The 21,825-nt window shown below is 41.0% G+C and overlaps 1 protein-coding gene across 1 annotated transcript in view; it reads right to left on the reverse strand.

Annotated features, from left to right (window-relative positions):
- Positions 1-21,825, reverse strand: part of LOC122806089 (extracellular calcium-sensing receptor-like) — a 452,682-nt gene that overhangs the window by 186,264 nt on the left and 244,593 nt on the right. Inside the window, exon 4 of the mRNA XM_044076327.1 lies at positions 14,450-14,573. Within this exon, the coding sequence (XP_043932262.1) occupies positions 14,450-14,573 (124 nt within the window). The remainder of the gene's footprint in view (positions 1-14,449; positions 14,574-21,825) is intronic.

Raw genomic sequence — 21,825 nt, forward strand, 5'->3', positions numbered from 1 at the left:
CTACAGGCTGTTGTGGTGAGCTTTATACCTGGCATACAAGGCATTGTCACACCCTACTCTGATAGACCACCTGCATATCCACAAAACAAACAGCACCAGAATTACCTGTTCTAAAGAGTTAAACTATGGCTGTGATATAAATAGGACCTGCTAGAAAGACAGGTGTGTATCCCTGAGAATACCCCTTCTCTGGAACAGTCTCCCCATCCATGTGAAGCAGAGTTCCTCCCTAATCCAATTCAAGTGTAACTTGGTTAGTTGGATGGGGACCAGGAAATTCATCTCTGGTTTGACACCTATGTCTGTAATGGACCAATGGTTCAACTCCCTGGGCCCTGCTTGTAAATGTTTCATCTCCCAAGCCCCTGCTTACCCTTATCAAGGGTACCAGAACTTGTCACAGATTTAGGATGCATGACTAGGAGAAATAAGGCCTTTGTGGTTGTTAGCCTAGTAAACACATATGAATCTATGGTCAGTGAAGTGAAGGCTGTGCCATTTACCACCAGTTCTGCACATTGCTGAGTATTACCTTTAAGGCCTTCTTATTGTCCTTAGCCTGGAAGGCTATCCTGACCTCATAACTGGCCTTGGACTTTATTAGATGTCTTAGTTTCTTGCTCTGTTGACTTGGAGAACTCTTGTCCCTGTGTGAGTTGCTGTTTCTGATTCTGGCCATTGCTATTTTTTTTTCTTTTGCTATATAACCTGGATTCCAGCAGTGTGGTATGGTTTTCATGTTAGATCTGGGCTTACTTTTTATAGGTACGACAGCCTCATTCTATCCCTTTACATGTTTGAACAAGATAGTGTCTACGACTGAGAGGCAGTGCATGTTTCCCAATCCATAAAGAGGTAGTTAAAGTCTCCAATGAACTGGGTATTTGGTTGGATGGTAAGCACCTCCAGTAGGTCTAGGTAAGATTTCTGAGCTTTGTGGGCCATAGAGGTTGACCTGTAGCTGGCCAGAACATGGTAGAGAATCTTCTTTATGCAGACTTGGAAATGGATGAACTCCAGGGAATCATCTTGTTTAACCAACTTAGAGTTGCATTTGGTGCTAATGAAGACCTCTGTCTATGATGTTATTGGTCACTAAATGTGTTGAAGGCACTTAGCCTTCCACTGACGGAATACTTTCTGTGGCTTTGAACCAAGTTTTTTTTTTTTGCTATGTTGGTAGTTTTTGTAGTTTTGCAATTTTGACATTGCCTAAAAATACTCTAAGAGGATGGATAAGAGTTTAAGGAATATCCAAAACCCAGGGGGACAGGTGCAGACCACCCTTGGCAAAGTAATCTGTTAACCATGGCCTCCCATGCTGATAGATAATTTGATTCCCCTGGAGTAATACCTGAAACTAAGCCAATTATTAAAAATCAATAATTTTCTGTTTATACAGTAACATCATCCTTAGTGAGGGTTGAATGCTGGTCAGTGCAAGACACATACTTGTGTTTGACACATATTCAGAGAGATCCATAATGTCTCTCTTCATATAGCCCATGAAGGTATGGGAAAGGAAAGTTGACGTGGTGGGAGAAGTTTGGCAAACCCATGGAGGAAATCAGAGAAGGTGAAGTTACTAGAGATGGTATAATATAGTTACAAACTTACAAAACCTCTTAGGTTATTTGAAATGGATTGCTGAATAATAGATAGGCTGCTGTGTGATATCTCACGATTTTCTTGATTAAATTAGACCAAGAGTCTGTGGTAGTTTCCAAGGCTTGTGCCCTTTTTCCATTGTCCTCAGGCTGTGTCAAAAATGTACTTTCATTTATTATTCATTTATTCATTTATTATTTATTAATTATTTATTAATTTATTTGCTAATATGTGTTCACTAATAACCCAACATGTTTGGCTTGATGTCTACGATCTGGAGATAACTGATTAATGTTTTTTTTTTTTTTCATCAAAGTGAAATAATTTTTCAGTGAAAATATAGGCAGTTAAGAAGGAGTTTGTGCAGTGAAAGACAAGAGACCAGTTAGTTTTTTCTAGGGCTTGTTTGACTGAAGCAATATTTTTGGTGACTTAACAGAAAATGTAATAAGTTTAGGTGGCACATTGAGAGAAGGAAGGTAGAGTGTAAACATTAGTTGTTAGTGATATTGCAATGATGGAACAAGAATATTACTGGAGAGAGATGGGTAGGAGTAATTGTAATAAGATCAAGAAAGGTGGTGGTGTTAGTCTTAAAACTGTGTCTTGTGGGGCTTGTAACAGGATATAAGTGATGGTAGGCAATGGGCAACCACATTTTTCATATGGGTTATCCTAACCCTAACTCTACCCTTATCCATGTCCCTAACCTCAGACCTAAACATTAAGTTACTAAACACTGTTTCCGTAGCCGGTTCCACTAAATAAGATGCAGACACTCTGCACATACCAGGACTCAGGCATAACAAAATATTCATCCCCTTCCCTTGCTCTTACTCTAACCCTAACCCTGAGTGTCCACAGCCCCAGTGCTGAAACTTTTGGTTTATCCACAAGTTCTGCATTACTACATACTCCCACTTACCATGTTAGGCAATCCCTACTCTCCACTGTGGCTATAAGTGAAATATCACACAGAAAATAGCATTCATTGTTGTGCATTTCCATTCTTATAGGGTCATAGGATCATAGGAGGTTACTAGGCTAATGTCCCTGGAGCCATTACAAGCCTAGGCAAGAGTTTATCCCCAAAAAAGAAACCTCAGTCAGCGCCCATCTCCCCTGTCAGTGAGGGACACAGATGGAACCCCTGGGACGAATTTATGGTTTCCCATCCACTCATCAAGGTTGCGCTTGAAGAGGATCAGCAAGGTACTCTGTTTGACATGTATGAGAAATCTATTCCAGAGATGGGGTAGCCTCTGGGAGACAAACCTGTCTCTCCAGCAGGTTTTGTTGATGTTGCATATTAGATTATGCCTTTCTAGCAGGTAATAAGCGAGGAGTTAATCTTATGGATCTGGAGCATCGCTAGTAGGGCAGGGTCTGATATTGCCTTGAAGGCAAGACAAGATCACCCCTGAGCAGTCTGTATGATACTGAGTAGAGTGATAGTGATTTGAGCCTATTCTGCTTAGGACAGGTGTTGGAGGCCATGGATTCTCTTTGTGAGGTATTTCTGTGGCCTTTCCAGTTGGTGCAGGTGTTTGGAGATCTACATACCAAATGGGGTGTTATAAGCAATTGTTGGCCTAATAAGGGAGGAGTACAGAGAGGTAATAACCTCCTTTTTTCTGTATGCAATTCCTTGACTTATGAGATGATACGAGATCACTGCTGCTACATGATGGTTGAATGTGAGATTGTTGTCAACCTGAGTAACCAAGTCTCTCATCACAGGTTGTGTGCTTAGGGGTTGCCATTGATGTGGCAATCAGTAGGGGCTGTGTTTTTGCTGAATGGTATGATAATACATTTTTTTGCATTTAGCTTAAGGCCATGACTTTGGCACCAGTCATTTGTTGCTGTGAGACCCTCTTGCGGTATGCTAACATCATTTGGGGAGTCAATGACAGCACCCAACTTACGGTTATCTGCAGATTTGGTCAGCCAAAGGCCTTTTGTCTTTGCCTTGACCTCTGAGAAGTAGATGCCAAACAGTAGGGGTCTCCCTGGGGAACACCACTAGTGACAGGTCTGCTGTCAGAGGTAAAGGCACCTATTTTGACCGTGTGGGTCCTATCATTGAGCCAGTTGACCACCCACCTGATGAGACAGAGATTTACGCCAAGTTGTGTTAGCTTTTTGATGATACCTGGGTGGGGGATTATGTCAAAGACCTTGGCCAAGTCAAGGTAAGCTGTATGTACTGACATTTCCTCATCCATGGCCTTGGTGATAGTCTCAAAAAAGTCAACCAGGTTCAACAGGCAAGATCTACCCTTCTTTCTGCACTCGACCAGGAGTGCATTAATCTGTCAACAACATGTGCAATTGGTACAGTGAATGTTAGAGCTCTGCGACAACAGTGTTGAGCATAATATAGAAATATAAAAAAAATGTGTGTCAAAATGGATTTTTTTTTTAGTTGTCAGGCATAACAACTGACAAAATGGATGTCTGTATTTCAGACCAGAAACATGCCTGTATTCTGAAAGGCATGGTTACAGCAACTTCATATTGCAAGCTAGATAAAGCTCATAGTACTACTTTGTTGTAAAACAAATGACTATTATACAGCATTGCTTGCCTTGTTACTTGTTCTATAATGAATACAGCCTTGTTTGTGAGACTGCACAGATGAAATTGTGGGAACATAGTATTATGATGAGAATATGTAAAGATGTAGCAGTATTGGCAAGTTCTGAATAATGATTGCATATTTCTACTGTCGATCAAGGATGTAAATTATGATTGGAAGGAATTTTCCAGAATATCTTTTTCCACGTACTTAGTGTCTGCAGTTCTGCCATGTTAGTAAGATTTGCTGCCAAACTATTCTGAAAAAAATCAATGTTTTGCCTTAAACTGCTTTTGGTGTCTCAGTGGATTTACTGAAGACAGATGGTAATAAGGAACCTCTTAACATTGGCATGCTCATCCAATTTTTGTAAAAGAACCTAGCATGTTATATTTTCAATGGAAAAAGACAAGTGCAGAGTTGTGCATAAGTAATGCATGCAGATATATCTACAGAAGCACACACATGCACGGACATATACAGACTGTTGCAAGATATTTAAAAGTGTACCCCACCCACTTATACTGGAAACGACAGTCTAAGGTTTATGCAGACATCTTTTGTTTTTATTTAATATCACATTTTTAATGCTGAGGGTAAAGAAAATAAGAGTTACATCTACAGGTTAATGTTTTAATAAAATTTGAACTGGAATTTAGTTCCAGAAATGCATGCACACTAGACTGTTAAGTTATTGGTAACAGAAATCCAGGTATGTTCAAAACTGTACATTTGCAATGTGTAAAATGTATAATTTATAAGTATTAAAGTATAAAACAGAATGGTTTGTCTGTTCTGGAGGATGCAGTAAGGAGGAAGAGGTGTTATAATTTTCTAAATGGCCTCTTAGATATTGCAAAACAGACTTGGTTTGTTGTATTTTCATTGAGAACAAAACTGAGAGTATCCAGATTTCTTGGTATACTATGATTTGTATAGACTGCATTTGGTGGTGAGAATGTAATCAGCTAGTGGGTTACATGTTCTACACTGAAATTTTAGTGAAACACTGTAGTCACAAAGAGAGTGGTTTTTGAGCTTTGAAATACCAGAACGTTAAATTATGCCACTTAGTGTGGTCAAAGACCAAATTGTTTAAAATAACATTATTGTCAAGCAGTAAGCAAATATGAGTTCTAAACTCAAGTGCATGAAGTAGTTTTCAGTTGTTACAAGGTAAACATCCCAGGTAAACTGACATCATCCATAGATTTAATGAATCAGTATTACAAAAGGGACAAGTTTATTCATACAAGTGTATTGTATTCATAAACAGTCATTTTCTAAAATGTAAAGACAAGATAGCTCTGTCTCCTGAAAATACTAATCATAGGAGGTGCTTCACTGACTTCTGAGTGAAGTGGAAAGCAATCATGGTTTAACACATGATACAACAAAAGGCTAGGAAAGCCATCACTATTCTAAAGCCACAGTTAGATAAATCAATAAAACCTAAGGAAAACCAAGGATTGTTAACAGCAAATAATTTTCTTCTGCTATTTATTATCAAGCGTTAAAATCTAAACATGTAAACATCAGTAAGCTGCTATATGGCTAAAATGTTTAAAGCTACAAAGCTTTTTGAGTTTACACTGAAAAATAGTGAAGCATTCAAGTTATGCAAATGAGAAGATTTAGGATTTAATGCTTGGCTAACCAGTGGGTACTAATCTGGCACATAACAAACTGGGTGTGTAGCAAGTTACAGTAAAATTATTTATTTTGTATCAAGAAACCAAAGACAATATTTTCATGCTTATTACATGGTTTGTGAAGAAGAATTGATGTGTTTAGCAAAATGATTTCAACACAGTTAAAAGTGTGGGTAGAGATATGGAAACCTTCATTCATGTAAAGGGTGGTAACTACAAGCCTTGGTAATTGCTTCAAACCAATTTTAATTAATGTACTGCAAATTTATCCAGATCATCTTACACATTTACACGTCTGTTACCAGGTTAACTATTTCCATAATATATCCTGCTCACTTTTTTCTTACATTATTTATTTTTCCTTCTCTATCTTTTTTTCTTTTATCCCTAACCTTTTCCCTCTGACATTTCAACTTCCCTTATACTCCCCTTCTTTTGTCTTCTTCAATCCTTCCTTCTTCTCATCAATACTTTTCACTTTTATTTTCTTCCGGAAAACTTGCCTTTATTCAATTTATACTTATTTGTGTAAGTTTTACTACATTTCACTATACTTCCCATATTAAAACTATATGTATACACCTGAGTTTAACATTTTAATTGACTGGTTGTCTTTTCTTTTTCTCACTGCATATTGCTATGCTTAATATCTCCTTTTTCCAGAACATTCTGCCCATAGGTTCATAGGTTCATAGGTTCATAGGTTGGTACTAAGCTATCAGCCCTAGGGCCTATACAAGCCTAGCCATAACAATTCCCTGGATATTTCTTCCCACAATATTAACTTCTCTGGACCCCTGTCTAACAGGGTGACTGACGTGATCCCCGGGGTGAATTTCCTATCTCTCATCCAATCATCAAGGTTCCTTTTGAAGAGGGCCAACGAGGCGCTCTGCTTGACATGTATGGGCAATCTATTCCAGAGTATGGGGAGTCTCTGGGTCAGGAACCTATGTTTTGTTCATTGTGATGACAAGGTTTAGATCACTGGAGCATGTGACTCTGAAGGATTGGGATTTCTTTAAGTGGAGCATGTCCAACAGCTCAGGGTTTGACATGGCCTTGTATGTTAAGCAAAGATCGCCTCTGAGTAGACAATATGCCACAGAGTATAGCTGGAGTTTTTTAGATGGTCAGCATATGGCATCTGCTTTAGGCCTGTGATTCTTTTAGTGAGGTATTTCTGTGGCCTTTCCAGCTGTTGCAGATGTCTTGTGAGGTACATTCCAAACAGGGCATTATAATCTATAATGGGTCTAATGAGGGATGAGTACAGTGGGACAATGACCTCCTTTTTTCTGGATGAAAAGCCCTTAGTGATGAGGTGTGCCACATAGAAGGATTTCCTGACTGTTGTGGCAATGTGGTTATCGAAAGTGAGACCACTGTCCACCTGTGTCCCTAAGTCTCTCATCACACTTTTGATGTTTAGTGTGCTGCCACCTATGTGGTAATTCATGGGTACATGTTTTTTCCAAAGTGGATAACTATGCATTTCTTGGCATTAAGCTTGAGCCCATGGCTCTGGCACCAGGCATCTGTTTCTGTAAGGCCCTTTTGTAGAATATCCACATCATTTGAGGATTCAATAATGGCTCCCAGTTTTCAGTCATCTGCGAACTTTGTTAGCCAGAGTCCCTTAGTATTGACCTGTACTTCAGAGAAGTAGATGCCAAACAAGAGTGTTCCCAGGACTGAACCCTGAGGTACTCCACTTGTCACTTGTCTGGAGCTGGATTTGAAGTCGGCTACTTTTACAGTGTGGGTTCTGTCAGTAAGCCAGTTGGCAACCCATCGAGTGACATAGGAATTTATGCCCAGCTTAATAAGTTTATCTATAATTCCAGAGTGGGGGATGGTGTTGAAGACCTTGGCGAGGTCCGGAGAGGCTGTGTGGACCGCCTTACCCTCGTCCACAGCTCTAGAGACTGATTCGAAGAAGTCAATCAGATTCAGGAGACAAGATCGGCCCTTCACAAACCCAAACTGGGTGGGGTCCAGTGTTTGAAGGTTGACACTGTCTTTGTTTATAAGTTCCATGATAATGCGTTCCATGCCCTTGCAGATCAGGCTTGTCAGACTGATGGGACGGTAGTTCCCGGGATCCAAGGTGGATCCTCCCTTGTGGAGTGGGATAACTGTAGCTGTGTGCCACTCAGTGGGCACAAAGCCTGAGGTGAGGCTATGATTAAACATGACGCTTATGTGAGGTGCCAGTTCATTTTGTAGTTCATGTAGTACATAGCCTGGGATGCCATCTGGTCCCATGGATGCTGTATTCTTAGCTTTGGAGAGTGCGGTTTCTATCTGTGTGGCCATTATTACCGGAATTTGGCAATCTTTTAGTATTGAAATTGGCCCTTTAGGGGGTGAGGGGGGGTGAAGCTGGCACTAAATTGATCTGCCAGGATATTGGCAATATCCTTGGGATCAGTATATTTAATGCCATTCTGTTGTAGCTCAGAGCAGCTCTGAGCATTGCCATTTAGATTCTTGACATAACTATACAATGTCTTGTGGTTGGCTTTGGGATCTTTGGCAATTTTATTTTCATAACTAGCTTTTGAGGATTTTATGAGGGATCTCAGCTTCTTACTGAGGCTGGTGAGGGAGTTTTTTACATCCTGGGATTTTCCTCTTTTTTGCAACAGTTTCTTCCTTCTGTTGTATAGTTTGTTTATAGCAGGGGACCACTAGATTGGCTTCCTTTTTTTGGAGAAGAGCATCTTGGTTCTATTTGGGATGGCACAGTGCCTTAGTGTAGGATTCTGCAGTCGAACTTTCAGATCCCGTCTGCATGGGTGTCATGAAGTTTGTCACTTCTGACTTCAGTAGCATGAAGTTGACTTTGGAGAAGTTTTTTAAGGAGGTTTCCTTACTGGGGGGGGGTGGGGGTGGGATGTGGATGTCAAGGGTGATTTGCTTATGGTCAGACCTGACCAATGAGGGGGTGACCACTAGTGTAGAGCATCTATCTCCCATGTTGGTAATAACCAGGTCTAGGCTATTGGAGCCCCTGGTGGGACAATGGGTTAGTTGATCCAGGGCATTGGAATTTATGAATTCCAAGAACCGTTGGGAAAAGGAGTTGGTACCCAAGTAGTTTTCCCAGTTAATGGCAGGGTAGTTGAAATCACCCAGTATTAGGGTGTTTGGTTGTATCTTAATATTTTCCAGTATGTTTAGAAAGATGTAGTGAGAATCTTGGAGCATGGTGGGGGATCTGTAGCAAGCTACAGTTTGGATTGCAGTCTTACCTAGTGTTAGCTGCACCTGGAGAATTTCAGATGCATTGTGTTGGGCAACTAGCCTCGAGGTGTGAATATCCTTTGTGAATATAGACACTCGTCCACCTTTTCCACATCTCTTCTCAACTTTACAATCGCTACCCAGTCCCCTCTTTTAATGTTTTTTACTCTTTTGCTTTTCCATCTTTTTTGGATGCCATAATTCTCTGTTTACAGTTCTACTGTTTCTTAAATATTAATTAACTATATATATATATATATATATATATATATATATATATATATATATATATATATATATATATATATATATATATATATATATATATATATATATGCATATATATATTGTTTCATACAATTCTAATCTTTATATCTAATTTATTTAGCTATATAATATTTATAATGCTTTCCTCCCTGGGCCTCTACTGAAAATGGGTTTTCTTCCCATTTGGAGTTTCCTGCTAATCAGATATAAAAATATGCATGTGTGAATTTTCACAAAAAGTCATTTTTCCAGAAATTACAGGGAACTAAATAAAATAACTTTCTAAAGGCCGTTGTTGTGTTCATTTTTTTCCTGCATGAGTTTAGTAACATGTTATTGGTACTTTTCAAATTATATTGAGGCAACTATAAATAAAATATGACTAATTAATTAATTAATTTGTTAATTAGACAGAATGAAAAAAGGTAAACTAGTTGCAAGTGGTTAGGAAGAGAACAGAAACACTTTGAAAATAATGAGACAGATGTAGCAGGATCGCCTGTAGATTTAAATTTGATGCATCAGACAATAAAAAACCTTTTCAGCCTGTGCACCAGGGACAATAGTTACTTAGAAAGTGTGAGACACTTTTACTGTTTATAGTTTTATAGCAATACTAATAAAGGGACTAATTTGTTCATTAAAACAGATTTGATTGCTTTCTTCTTTGAAGAAAGGGATGTCAGCAATAAGTCTTATAACAATAACTTATCTTCCCCTAACTTGTCTTCCCCTAGATGAGGTAGTACAAAAATTCATCTCCATATTCTTAAACATTCTAAACACCCTTGTCCCCCCTACAAACTCTTAGAGTTAAATGACTTCCCCTGGTTAACACAAACTACAAGATCTCTAATGCAAAAAAGCGACAAGGCATAGAAAACCTGGTCCAAAACAAAATCCTCTTCTCCTCTTCAAGCCTATAAAGAACTTCACAACCTTACCAAAAAACATATCAACAAAGATAAAAAGAACTTTTACAACAAACCTCAAACCTCATACAGGACCAATCCAAAGAAATTCTGGAACTCCATCAATCAAATATTATACCCAGGTAACCACTCAACTCCTAATCATTGTCCAAATAATACTCCCCAAAAATAGCCTCCATATTTAACACATACTTCATAGACACCATCAGCAAACTGATGCAAACAAATATATCTGTCAACCCTCCAGATATCCCTACCTCTTCTACTTAAAAAAACACCTTCTCTCTTAAACCAGTATCAACCAACTATATAAAAAAAACTACTTCTCAGATTGGAACCTTGCACCTCCTCTCCAGAAAATCTACCTCTACTATTCCTTAAGGCAGCTGCTAACTCAATAGCCTTTCCTATTTCTCTCTTATCAACCACTCAATAACAGAATCCAAAGTAGCCTCTACCTGGAAACATTTTTTTACTTTATCCATTCACAAAGGAGGTAACTGCACTGAACTTTCAAACTTCAGACCAATAGCAATTCTATCCCATCTCTTCAAATTATTAGAAAAATGATTGCACAAACAAGTCCTGGATTACCTTATACAAGAAAATGTACTAAACTCTACACAACATAAGTTACGCCCCAACCATAGCACCTTGACAGCCCTCATCTCCTTCACTAACACAGTCTCTGTAGCCAGAGACAACAACAAACTGGTCTCCTGTTTATTCGTAAAAGCATTCAACACTGTCTTCTACCCCATGCTGCTGGCCAAACTCTCTGACCTAAATCTTTCTAGTGCAAACATTTCCTGGTTTACTAGTAACCTCACTGACAGACAACAATCTGTTAAATGACTTTCCACACTTTCTCCTGCTCTCCCCATCAAGATGGGAGTCCGTCAAGGATCAATACTCGGTCCATTATTGTTCAACATCTTTACCAACTTCCTATATACATCCTGTTCACAATCATCTCTCATACAATATGCAGATGACCCCACAGTCATCACCATTACTGTTAATCTCTCACATCTGAACTCACTTACCCAAAAATCCTTCAAAGCTATTGAAAACTGGCTATCCATAACCAGCTAATCTTAAACCCTAAAACGACTAAACTCTTGCTTTTTCTACCTAAATCCCTCAACCAGTTTAAATACTCTGTCTCTATTTCATCCCTTAACAACACTCCCATCACAGTTGAATCTCATACTAAGCTTCTGGGGTCACAAAAGATGACCAACTCAAATCTGACCTTCACGTCCTCAACTGCATCAAGAAAACCCATCAAAAACTTGGACTGCTCTAACTATCAAATTAAGTAAAATTTTTTCTTTCTCACACCTATCATCTCCCTAGTCTCTTTTATGGCTCACAAATTCTCACCATCCTACAGACCTCTCTCTTAACAAAACTAGAAACCACCTATAATAAAGCTGCTAGATTTGCAGCTAACCAAGCCTTTAAATCTCACCACTGTCTTTCTCTCAACAAATTTAACTGGTTAGAATTTCCCCAACTACTTCTCTCCCAGCTTCAGATAATACATTCCATCCTGTATAATCCCTCCTTTTCTCCCAAAATCTCCTCACGTATCTCCCTCTACACCACAACCAGGGCTCTCAGAAGCTCTGATCAAAATCTATTACAAATCTACAAACCAAAAACTACAATAAGACATAATCTGTACAGTTACTCCCCCTCCCTTTCTTGGAACAAACTTCCTGGATATTAGAAGTATAAACCACCCTCAACAATTCAAAGTTGCTCTCAAAAACTTTCTAACTCACACCTGGACTTGCCACTGTAAACACCCTCCCTCATCTTATCCTTACCAACCACAGCCTCTCTGGTAAAACTGCCCTCCTGCCTACTTTATCACTCCTGACTATTAAATCTAAACCCTCTGACACTTCTTATACTGCATACAACTCACTTAAATTATACCTTCTCCCTAAGCGCTCCAAACAACTCTACATCTTATGTGATTAATTTTACTTTCTTGTAAATGTCTCAGAATAGCTGCATTTAATTGCTCTTTCAAACCCATCCTGTACAAACCAATGCTTTTCCATAACCTGTGACTCAAAAGGTTGAACATTTTTATACCGTAATCTATTGATCGGTCACAGCATGAAGTTATGGAAAAGAGTAGTGGAAGCTAGGTTAAGGGAGGTGATGATTAGTGATCAGCAGTATGGTTTCATGCCAGGAAAGAGCACTACAGATGTGATGTTTGCTCTGAGAGTGTTGATGGAGAAGTACAGAGAAGGTCAGAAGGAGTTGCATTGCGTTTTTGTAGACTTAGAGAAAGCTTATGACAGGGTGCCTAGAGAGGAGTTGTGGTATTGTATGAGGAAGTCAGGAGTGTCAGAGAAGTATGTAAGAGTGGTACAGGATATATACGAGGGTAGTGCAACAGCGGTGAGGTCTGTGGTGGGAGTGATGGATGCGTTTAAGGTGGAGGTGGGATTACATCAAGGATTAGCTCTGAGCCCTTTCTTATTTGCAATGGTGATGGACAGGTTGACAGACGAGATCAGACAGGAGTCCCTGTGAACTATGAAGTTTGCAGATGACATTATGATCTGTAGTGAGAGTAGGGAAAAGGTGGAGGAGACACTAGAGAGGTGGAGATATGCTCTAGAGAGAAGAGGGATGAAGGTCAGCAAGATTAAGACAGAATATATGTGTGTGAATGAGAGGGAGGATAGAGGAATGGTGAGAATGCAGGGAGTAGAGGTGGCGAAGGTGGATGAGTTTAAATAATTAGGATCAACAGTTCAGAGTAATGGTGAGTGTGAAAGAGAGGTGAAGAAGAGAGTACAGGCAGGATAGAGTGGGTGGAGAAGAGTGTCAGAAGTGATTTTTGACAGATGAGTATCAGTAAGAGTGAAAAGGAAGGTCTACAAGAGGGTAGTGAGACCAGCTATGTTATATGGGTTGGAGACAGAGGCATTGATGAAAAGGCAGGAGTCAGAGCTGGATGTGGCAGAGTTAAAGAGGTTAAGATTTGCACTGGGTGTGACGAGGGTGGACAGGATTAGGAATAAGTATATTAGAGGGTCAGCCCAGGTTGGAAGGTTTGGAGACAAAGCCAGAGAGGCAAGATTACATTGGTTTGGACATGTGCTGAGGAAGGATGCAGTGTATATTGGGAAAAAGATGCTATGGATGAAGCTGCCAGGTAACAGGAAAAGAGGAAGGCCTAAGATAAGGTTTATAGATGTAGTTAGAGAGGACATGCAGGTGGTTGGTGTGACAGAGCAAGATGCAGAAGACAGGAAGAAATGGAAACAGATGATCCACTGTGGCGACCCCTAACGGGAGCAGCTGAAAGAAGAAGGAATCTATGGATTTACCATTCTAGTTATTATACTATTTTATTATTATTATTATTATTATTATTATTATTATTATTATTATTATTGTTGTTGTTGTTGCTGCTGTTTTGGATAATTGTGGAGCTTTTCTCCCTGGGCCTCTGCCGAAAAAGGGCAACAGCTCAGTCAAACTATCCTGATCAACAAATGTCAAATAAATAAATAAATAAAGTCTGTCAGTTGGCACAGATAAGGCTGTCAGCTACAGTTCCCATGGTACAGGGTTTAATTACCTCACTTCTCATTTGCCTACTTTGTGACCTTAAGCAGGTCACTTAACCAGACATTGCCTTCAGATTGTTATTTTCTGGACTTCTGATCTGCCATATTAGTCAGACCAGTTTAGATTTGTTGCTAATATATTCCGAAAACTAAATGTCTTTGCTTAAACTGCTTTTGTTTCTTAATGAATTTACTGAAGATGGGTGGTAATAAGAAACCTTTTAACACACACAAAGTCAGAGAAGGAGAAGAGGATGAAAAAACATCTTGCCCTTTTCCAAGTCTAGTTGCCATGACAAGATACTTAGTGACCTTCCAGTGATGATGTTCCGAGTGTTTATCGCATCAATAAATAAACAGGTTTCCAACAGTAGTTTTAATAACCTGCACTTAGCATGAAGATGAAAATAGCCTATTGCATAACTTCCAAAACTCTTCAGTCGTAGTACAGAGTGGCCATTATTCTATTAATGCAAAAGCTGCAATGATTTATGGGAAGCAAGTTTGTGAATATGACAGAATATTAACATTAGTACAGGCAATCTGTTTACTCACCTGTGTGATTTGCAAACTCTCCTTGTGAACAGGGTATGCAATCAAAGCAGCATGCTGGTTGTCCCTGCTTCGTTGCTTTTCTGTGCCCTGTAGGACAGTTCTCACTGCAGACAGAGCGTGGGGCCTTAGAAGGAAAAAGTTGGAGACTGATTAATTTCAAAACTATATTTAAGTAAGTAAATATAAGGCACAGTATTTTAGAAGTTTAACAAAACATGATGGATCGGCACAAAATTCTAGTGATACCATTAAAAAGGAATTGCTATTGTGATTTGAGAGGTATATTAATTCATTGAAATGACACAGAAAACCCATGGCAGATGTTTGCTTACAGTAAGAAGAAGCTGTTATGCTGCATATGGGGTAGGATGTGGCAGTCAGTGAAGATGCAGAGGAAACACTGTGCCAATATGAATGAAACAGAATGCAGAAGGCCCTATGTCCTCATGCATGCACATGTGTGTACCACATCAGTATCACTGTATTCATCCATGACATCATGCAGAAGCATTGCTGTGGACAGAACGTGTCTACAGTGGAAGATGACAACAAATCCCAGCACACCATCTGATTTGTGTCCTATGTCCAGAATGATAGAGGAGATCATAGTGGAAGTTCTGGGGTCCTAAATGCATGTGTCTGATACTGTCACAAAACATTTGAAAATATAAATGTAAATCATTAAAATATGTCAGTCCTTTAAGTATCAGTGTATGGTTGTACCTCTGGCAGTTATTAATCATTTGCATATCTAATGAATTAGGTCACAGTATAATTGCCTGATTTTTGCTACTCTTATTAGGTGTTTGTCAGTTGTGCATTACTGGGGCCAGAGAGTGTGACTGAAAATGGGATGTGGATGCAAAGAGTATCTAAGCAATAAAGAATTAAGCTGGGCATTTCTCTGTAATGCCCGTGCCCTGGCCCAGCAATCGAGGAGCCTCAATCCTCACCACTAACACCAGAGAGGACATCTCATACAAGAGAAAGGATAACAAGTACACACAGTAAAGTACAATTTCCCTTAAGTGTACACAGAGATCATGGTCAGTCTGGGGCTGGTTGCTCCCCTGCTTTCCAGATCCCCAATAAGACTCCCCACTGGCACAGCTATAGGGTCCAGATCTCAGCCTAGCTGGCAAGTTAACCTCCAGTACCCTCTCTGTCCAACCAGTGCTTTGTGTCCCTGCCCAAGTAACTGACACACATACACTTAGAGATAAGTATTTATACAACTTTACAGACACTCCTGGGAAAGGATGACACAGATTTTCCAGCTGTACCCCTAGACCTAGATTATACGCTAGTAATTACTGCCACCACCAGCTAATATTTATCAGCTACCCAAAGGCCATTAAAAGGGTGTCCAATTATTACTGTGCAATATTATTATCCAATTGGTAAGTGTAATTAAACAGTCTAATGCTTATTAGAGTGGCTTTGTACAATAAACACTATAAATATGCAATATACTCTAGAGCTTACCTTATCTCTACACAAACCAGCCACAGGAAAAAGGTTTTTAAAATATTTAATAATAAATACTAAAAACACAAGACAATGCTACTACACTACAGTGCTAGTCAAGAGTTCAGAGATCACACAGAAACTTAAAATAAATCAGTAGTACAGTTCTGACATAACAGAAAAACACTTAGTCTAATCTTTATAGTCCTAGCTATTTCTACAAGAAAACACACTTCTAAGATAACTTACTTATATAGAGCAAGGCAGTGCTGAGTTAGATAGCCAAACAAAAATGCTTAATAATCTCTGGTTCTCCCTGTTTAAATTGAAACTGCAGTTCTGATAAAACATTACATCATTTGCTTACACTTTCTTGGTTCCCAGGCCACACCGAAACTGCATTTACATTATTTTACACTTAGAGCAATAAAGGGCATTCCACATGTAAATTCTGGTCATTAACTTTAGCCTTAAGACAATAGGCTGGATGCTTACTCTAGACTCATCGACTCCAAATTCTAACTTCAAAGGACATACAAAACATCATTTTAATTTTAAAGAACATTTGAAATGCTTGGCTTAGTTTTCCTTACAGCAGATGGCAATGTTGCTACAATCTTGAAGTTCACATTACAGTGTTTTATTTCATTTAAGAAAAACACCTGTATTTTATATTTATTTTTGCAAATGCCAGAATTATGTATCAAATTCTATTTGACTAGGCTGGCAGCCTTCACCCTTCTCTACCAGTCTTCACCCCCCCCCCCCCGGAGAACTCAAGCTAGTTTTTCAAGTGACCCTTGATAAACACTGCTTGAGAGGGTTAGATCTATCTGAATGTACCTCACCCTATTCCCTGTCTTGAGAGCCCATCTGCATTGTCATTGCCACTCCCACTGTGGTGCTGCACTGACATATCATATGTTTGCAACCCCAAACTCCATCTTAGCAACTTGGCATTTTGCTGATTGGCTCTGTTCAACCATGTCAGAGGGTTGTGATCTGTCATAACAGTGAATTTTCTTCCATACAGATAAGGCTGACGTTTCTGCTGTGCCCACACTATGGCTAGGCATTTCTTCTCTACAGCTGCATAGAATTCTTCCCTGGGTTGGAGCCTACAACTGAGATAAACCACTGGGTGCTCTTCTCCCTCTAAAGAAATCTGGCTAAGTACAGCCCCCACCCCATAGTTTGAAGCATCCATGTGCACAACAAATTATTTGCTGTAATCTGGACTGGCTAACACAGGGGGTCCTCCCAAAGCTTCTTTAAGATTCTGGAATGCCTGCTCACATGCTGGGGTCCACACTACCTTTTCTGTCCTGTTCTTCCTTGTCAGGTTTGTGAGGGGAACAGCTATGGTACTGGGGATGAACTTTCTGTAGTACCCTGCTGTCCCTAAAAATGCCCTCATCCACTTTTTAGTAACAGGTGCAGGCTATGCCTGAATGGCTTCCACTTTGGCAGGTGCTGGCCTTATCTTACCACTCCCCACTCTATGTCCTAGGTAGGAGACCTCTGCCATACCCACCTGACATTTGCTCGGCTTAATGGTCAACCCTGCCCTCCGTAGTCTGCGCAGCACCTCCCTGACATGCTGAAGGTGCTCTGGCCAGGAATGGCTGTAGATGGCAATATCATCTAGGGAAGCAAGGGCAAGCCCTCCTGCTCCTGCTAGTATATTATCTACCAGTTTCTGGAAAGTCACTGGGGCATTCTTCATCCCAAAGGGCATCTTTGTGAATTCATACAAGTCGAAAGGAGTCACAAAGGATGACTTTTCTCTAGCATTGGGAGTCAAGGGCACCTGCCAGTAACCCTTGGTAAGATCAATGGTTGTAAGATACACTCAGCTGCTCTAGGGCCTCATCTGTCTTAGGCATGAGGTAAGCATCCAACTCTGTGTGAATATTTAATTTCCTGTAATCCACACAGAACCTGGTGCTGCCATCCTTCTTTGGCACCAGCACCACTGGGGAAGTCCAGGGACTGTTGGACTCTTCAATCACTCCTAGTTCCAACATCTCCTGTACCTCTTCCCTCGGAGTCTGTTGGACTCTCTCAGGCACCCTATAAGGGGCCTGCCTAATAGGACTTTGGGGTCCTGTATCCACCTGGTGCTGCACCAGATGGGTGCACCCTGTTTTCCCAGTGAACATGTCCCCAAATTCCTGCAACACTGCTTGGATTTCTCATACCAGGGTAGGAGATAGCTGCTGGGACATTGCTACCCCTTCCTCCAAGGTGTCAGCCTGAGTCTCACTGAGGAGATCAGTCCCAAGATCTCCCCCAGAATCCTCCTGCAATCCACTGCAAATGCTCAGCACAAGGGCCTCCCTATCATGGTAAGGTTTCATCATGTTAACCTGGTACAATTTGTGCCCCTGCCATCTGCTTAGCAGTTCCACCATGTAGTTAGCATCACTTACCTTACTCACCATCTTGTAGGGTCCCTCCCAAGCAGATTGCAGCTTGTTGTGTCTGACAGGAATGAGAACCATTACTTTCTGTCCCACCGCATACTCTCTAGCTCGAGCATTCCTGTCATACCACACCTTTTTCTGTTGGGCTTCTGCAAGTTCTCCTAGGCCAAGCCCATGAGTTCCCTGAGCCTTGTCCTGAGGTTTAAGATGTATGCCACAACAGACTCACACTCACTTTCCCACTCATCTCAAATTAAATCTAGATGTTCGCTCACCCTATGCCCACACAGCAGCTCAAAGGGTGAAAAACCTGTGGATTCCTGGGGAGCCTCTCTGTAAGCAAACAACAGATGGGGAAAATATTTGTCCTACTCCCTCTTAAATTGATCTGCAAATGCCTGTAGCATGGACTTGATTGTAGAGTTTAAACTCTCAACAAGACAATTAATCTGGGGATGGTAGGGGGTGATCTTCATGTGCTTCACCCCACAAGACTTCCACAGACAAGCCAGCAGGTCAGACATGAAATCGGCACCGCTGTCAGACAGTATTTCTTTTGGGAAATCTACCCTGCTGAAAATATCCAACAAAGCATTTGCCACCTTCTCTGCCTCAATGGAGGACAACATCACTGCCTCAGGGTATCGTGTAGCATAATCCACTACCACTAGGATATACTTTTTCCCTGTGGAACTTGGGGTACTCAGATGACCCACTATATCCATAGCTACCCTCTGAAATGGCTCCTCAATCACAGGCAAAGGCATCAAAGGAGCTCTCACCTTGTCTCCTGCCTTGCCTACCTTTTGGCATTGCTCACAGATCCTGCAGTACCGTGTTGTATCTCTGGAAATATCAGGCCAATAGAAGTTCTGTATAATATGCCTCTTTGTATGTTTTATGCCCAGATGACCTGCAAAGGGAATATCATGGGCTATGGCTAGAAGCACCAGATGGTAGGTTCTAGGCACTACCAACTGCTGTACTCTCTCACCTTCTAGGCCTCCCTCAGGGGTCCACTCTCTGTATAGTAACCCTTTGTCTCAGTATACAGGTATCTCCCTTCCCTTGAGAATCAGGTGCCTCCCTAGCTACCTGCCTCAGGCCTTGCAATGTAGGGTCTGAGAGCCGAGCCTGTCTCAACTCTCTCCTTGTAACCCTTCCCAGCTTCCCTTCCACAGGAAGTCTGGCATCCTCTGACAGTGGTGCCTCACTGTCAGCCTGGGTACTACTACTCACCTCTACCTTTGCAGTTACCCTATCCAAAGGAACATCAGTACCCGCAAGCAGCTGTGGCTCACATTCAGTCTCAATGTTGCAGAGTAGCTCCCTCCCTGAAGTGACCACCTCAGCAGTCCTGGCTGCAAGTATGCAGTCTGTCTGGGTCTCCCACAGGCTACCAGACCCACATAATTGTCACCTAGTCTGTCTGCATGTAACTGCATAAGTACATGGTACTGCCTCATCCAAATCCTTCCCTCTCAGGACATCTGCAGGATGGTAGTTCCATACCCCTGTTATCTCAAGACAACCTACTGTTGGCATTCTGTCTTTCCCACTTACTGGCTCCCTCACCTATGGTTCCCCACCTTGCCTCCATGGACACCTGTATGCCACATGGCCTCACTGGTTGCATTCAAAACATTTAACCCTAGATCCTGGACATGTAACTGGACTAGTGGCTTCCCCTGCTACTGGTAGATTCTGTTGGGGCAGTCTGTGCTTTAGACCCATGAGTAGTACTGAGTGTCCCCTTCCTGTGCAGGGCTGCCCTGCTTGCAGGTATAGGTCTCCCTTCTTCCCCAACTCATCTGAAGTAGCACATTGTCTATCAGCTAACCAGATCCTCATGTCCTCAGGAAAAGAGCTAAGGGCTTGTTCCCTCACCATAAGGTCTGCCAGACCTTCAGAAGTCCTGACGTCCACTCTCCCAGCTATGAAAATAAGTGCTCAGTTCAGCAACATATTCACATACACTTTCATCTGCCTTGCATCTATGCTCACAAAACTTTTTTCTATACATTTCAGGTGTTAGCTTAAAACCTTCTAAAAGACATTTTTTACAGCAGTATAATCATAACAGACAGAGTCAGGCATTCTTGATAAGAAAGTTACAGCTTTCCCATGGAGTAAGGAGGTCAGGAACCGTACCCAGAGCCTTTGGTCAACACTATACTGTTTGCATACCCTCTCAAACATATGAATTAAACTATCAAAATTAACCCCCTCTTTAAATTGTGGAAGAAATGTACTGACCTGTTATGCTTCTGGGGTCCAGTTACTCCCTTCCCCATTACCTCCATGAATCTAGCGAAAAGTCAGCATTTCCCTCTCATGCCTCCTCTGACGCTCCTTTTCTTCAGCTTCTATCTCCAAACGCCTGGCCTCCAACTCAAGTCTCTTTAGATTCATCTGGATTTTTAAGTCCACTGCAGAAAGGTTGAGCTGTCCATTCTCCAAGGATTTTTTATCTCCACTGCCAGTCTGATTGTCCTCCTGGATGCTGTTTTCTGATGCAGCTGTAACCAAGGCTGCAATCAGTCTGCCTTAGTCAGGTTTCCATGCACCAGTCCCCTAGCCTGGCACATCTCCACCAGCTGGCTCCTTGTCAGCTTTCCATACTCCTCTGCTGACATGCTGCCTGCTCACCCTGACTAACAAAAGCTAACAAAAGAAATAAAACAATTGTGAGCTGAACTCTGAGTATCCACTGCCTGGCTGTTTTAGAGTACAAAACACCATCAGAGATCACTGTACATAAGCTACAGGATTCACTCTACCCACACCACTACAAGCCAATTAGTATTTGCCAACTAATTAATATGTGATGTGGATATTCACTAATGCCCTCCAATTAATATGTAAAGTGGATCCCAGCACTGCAAACCATATGTGATGGCCTTGCCCTGGCCCAGAAATCAAGGAGACTCAATTCTCAACACTAACACCAGAGAGACATCTCATATAGGATAAAGAATAACAAATACACACAGTAAAGTACGATTTCCCTTAAGTGCACACAGAGATCACAGTCAGTCTGGAGCTGGTTACTTCCCTGCTTTCCAGATCCCCAATAAGACTCATCACTGGCACAGCTATAATGTCCAGATCTCAGCCTAGCTGCAAGCTAACCTCCAGTACCCTCTCTGTCCAACCAGTGCTTCGCATCCCTTCCCAAGTAGCTGACACACACACACTTAGAGATAAGTATTTATACAACTTCACAGACACTCCTGGAAAAGGCTGACACAGATTCTCCAGCTGTGCCCCTAGACCCAGACTATACGTTAGTAATTACCGCCACCACCAGCTAATATTTATCAGCTACCCAAAGGCCCTCAAAAGGGTGTCCAATTATTACTGTGCAATGTTATTATCCAATTGGTAAGTGTGACTAAACAGTCTAAGGCTTATTTGAGTGGCTTTGTACAATAAACTCTATAAATATGCAATGTACTCTAGAGCTTACCTTATCGCTACATA

Source organism: Protopterus annectens, chromosome 7.part0, assembly GCF_019279795.1.
Source record: "Protopterus annectens isolate FY-2018-M chromosome 7.part0, PAN1.0, whole genome shotgun sequence".
Lineage (NCBI taxonomy): Eukaryota > Metazoa > Chordata > Ceratodontiformes > Protopteridae > Protopterus > Protopterus annectens.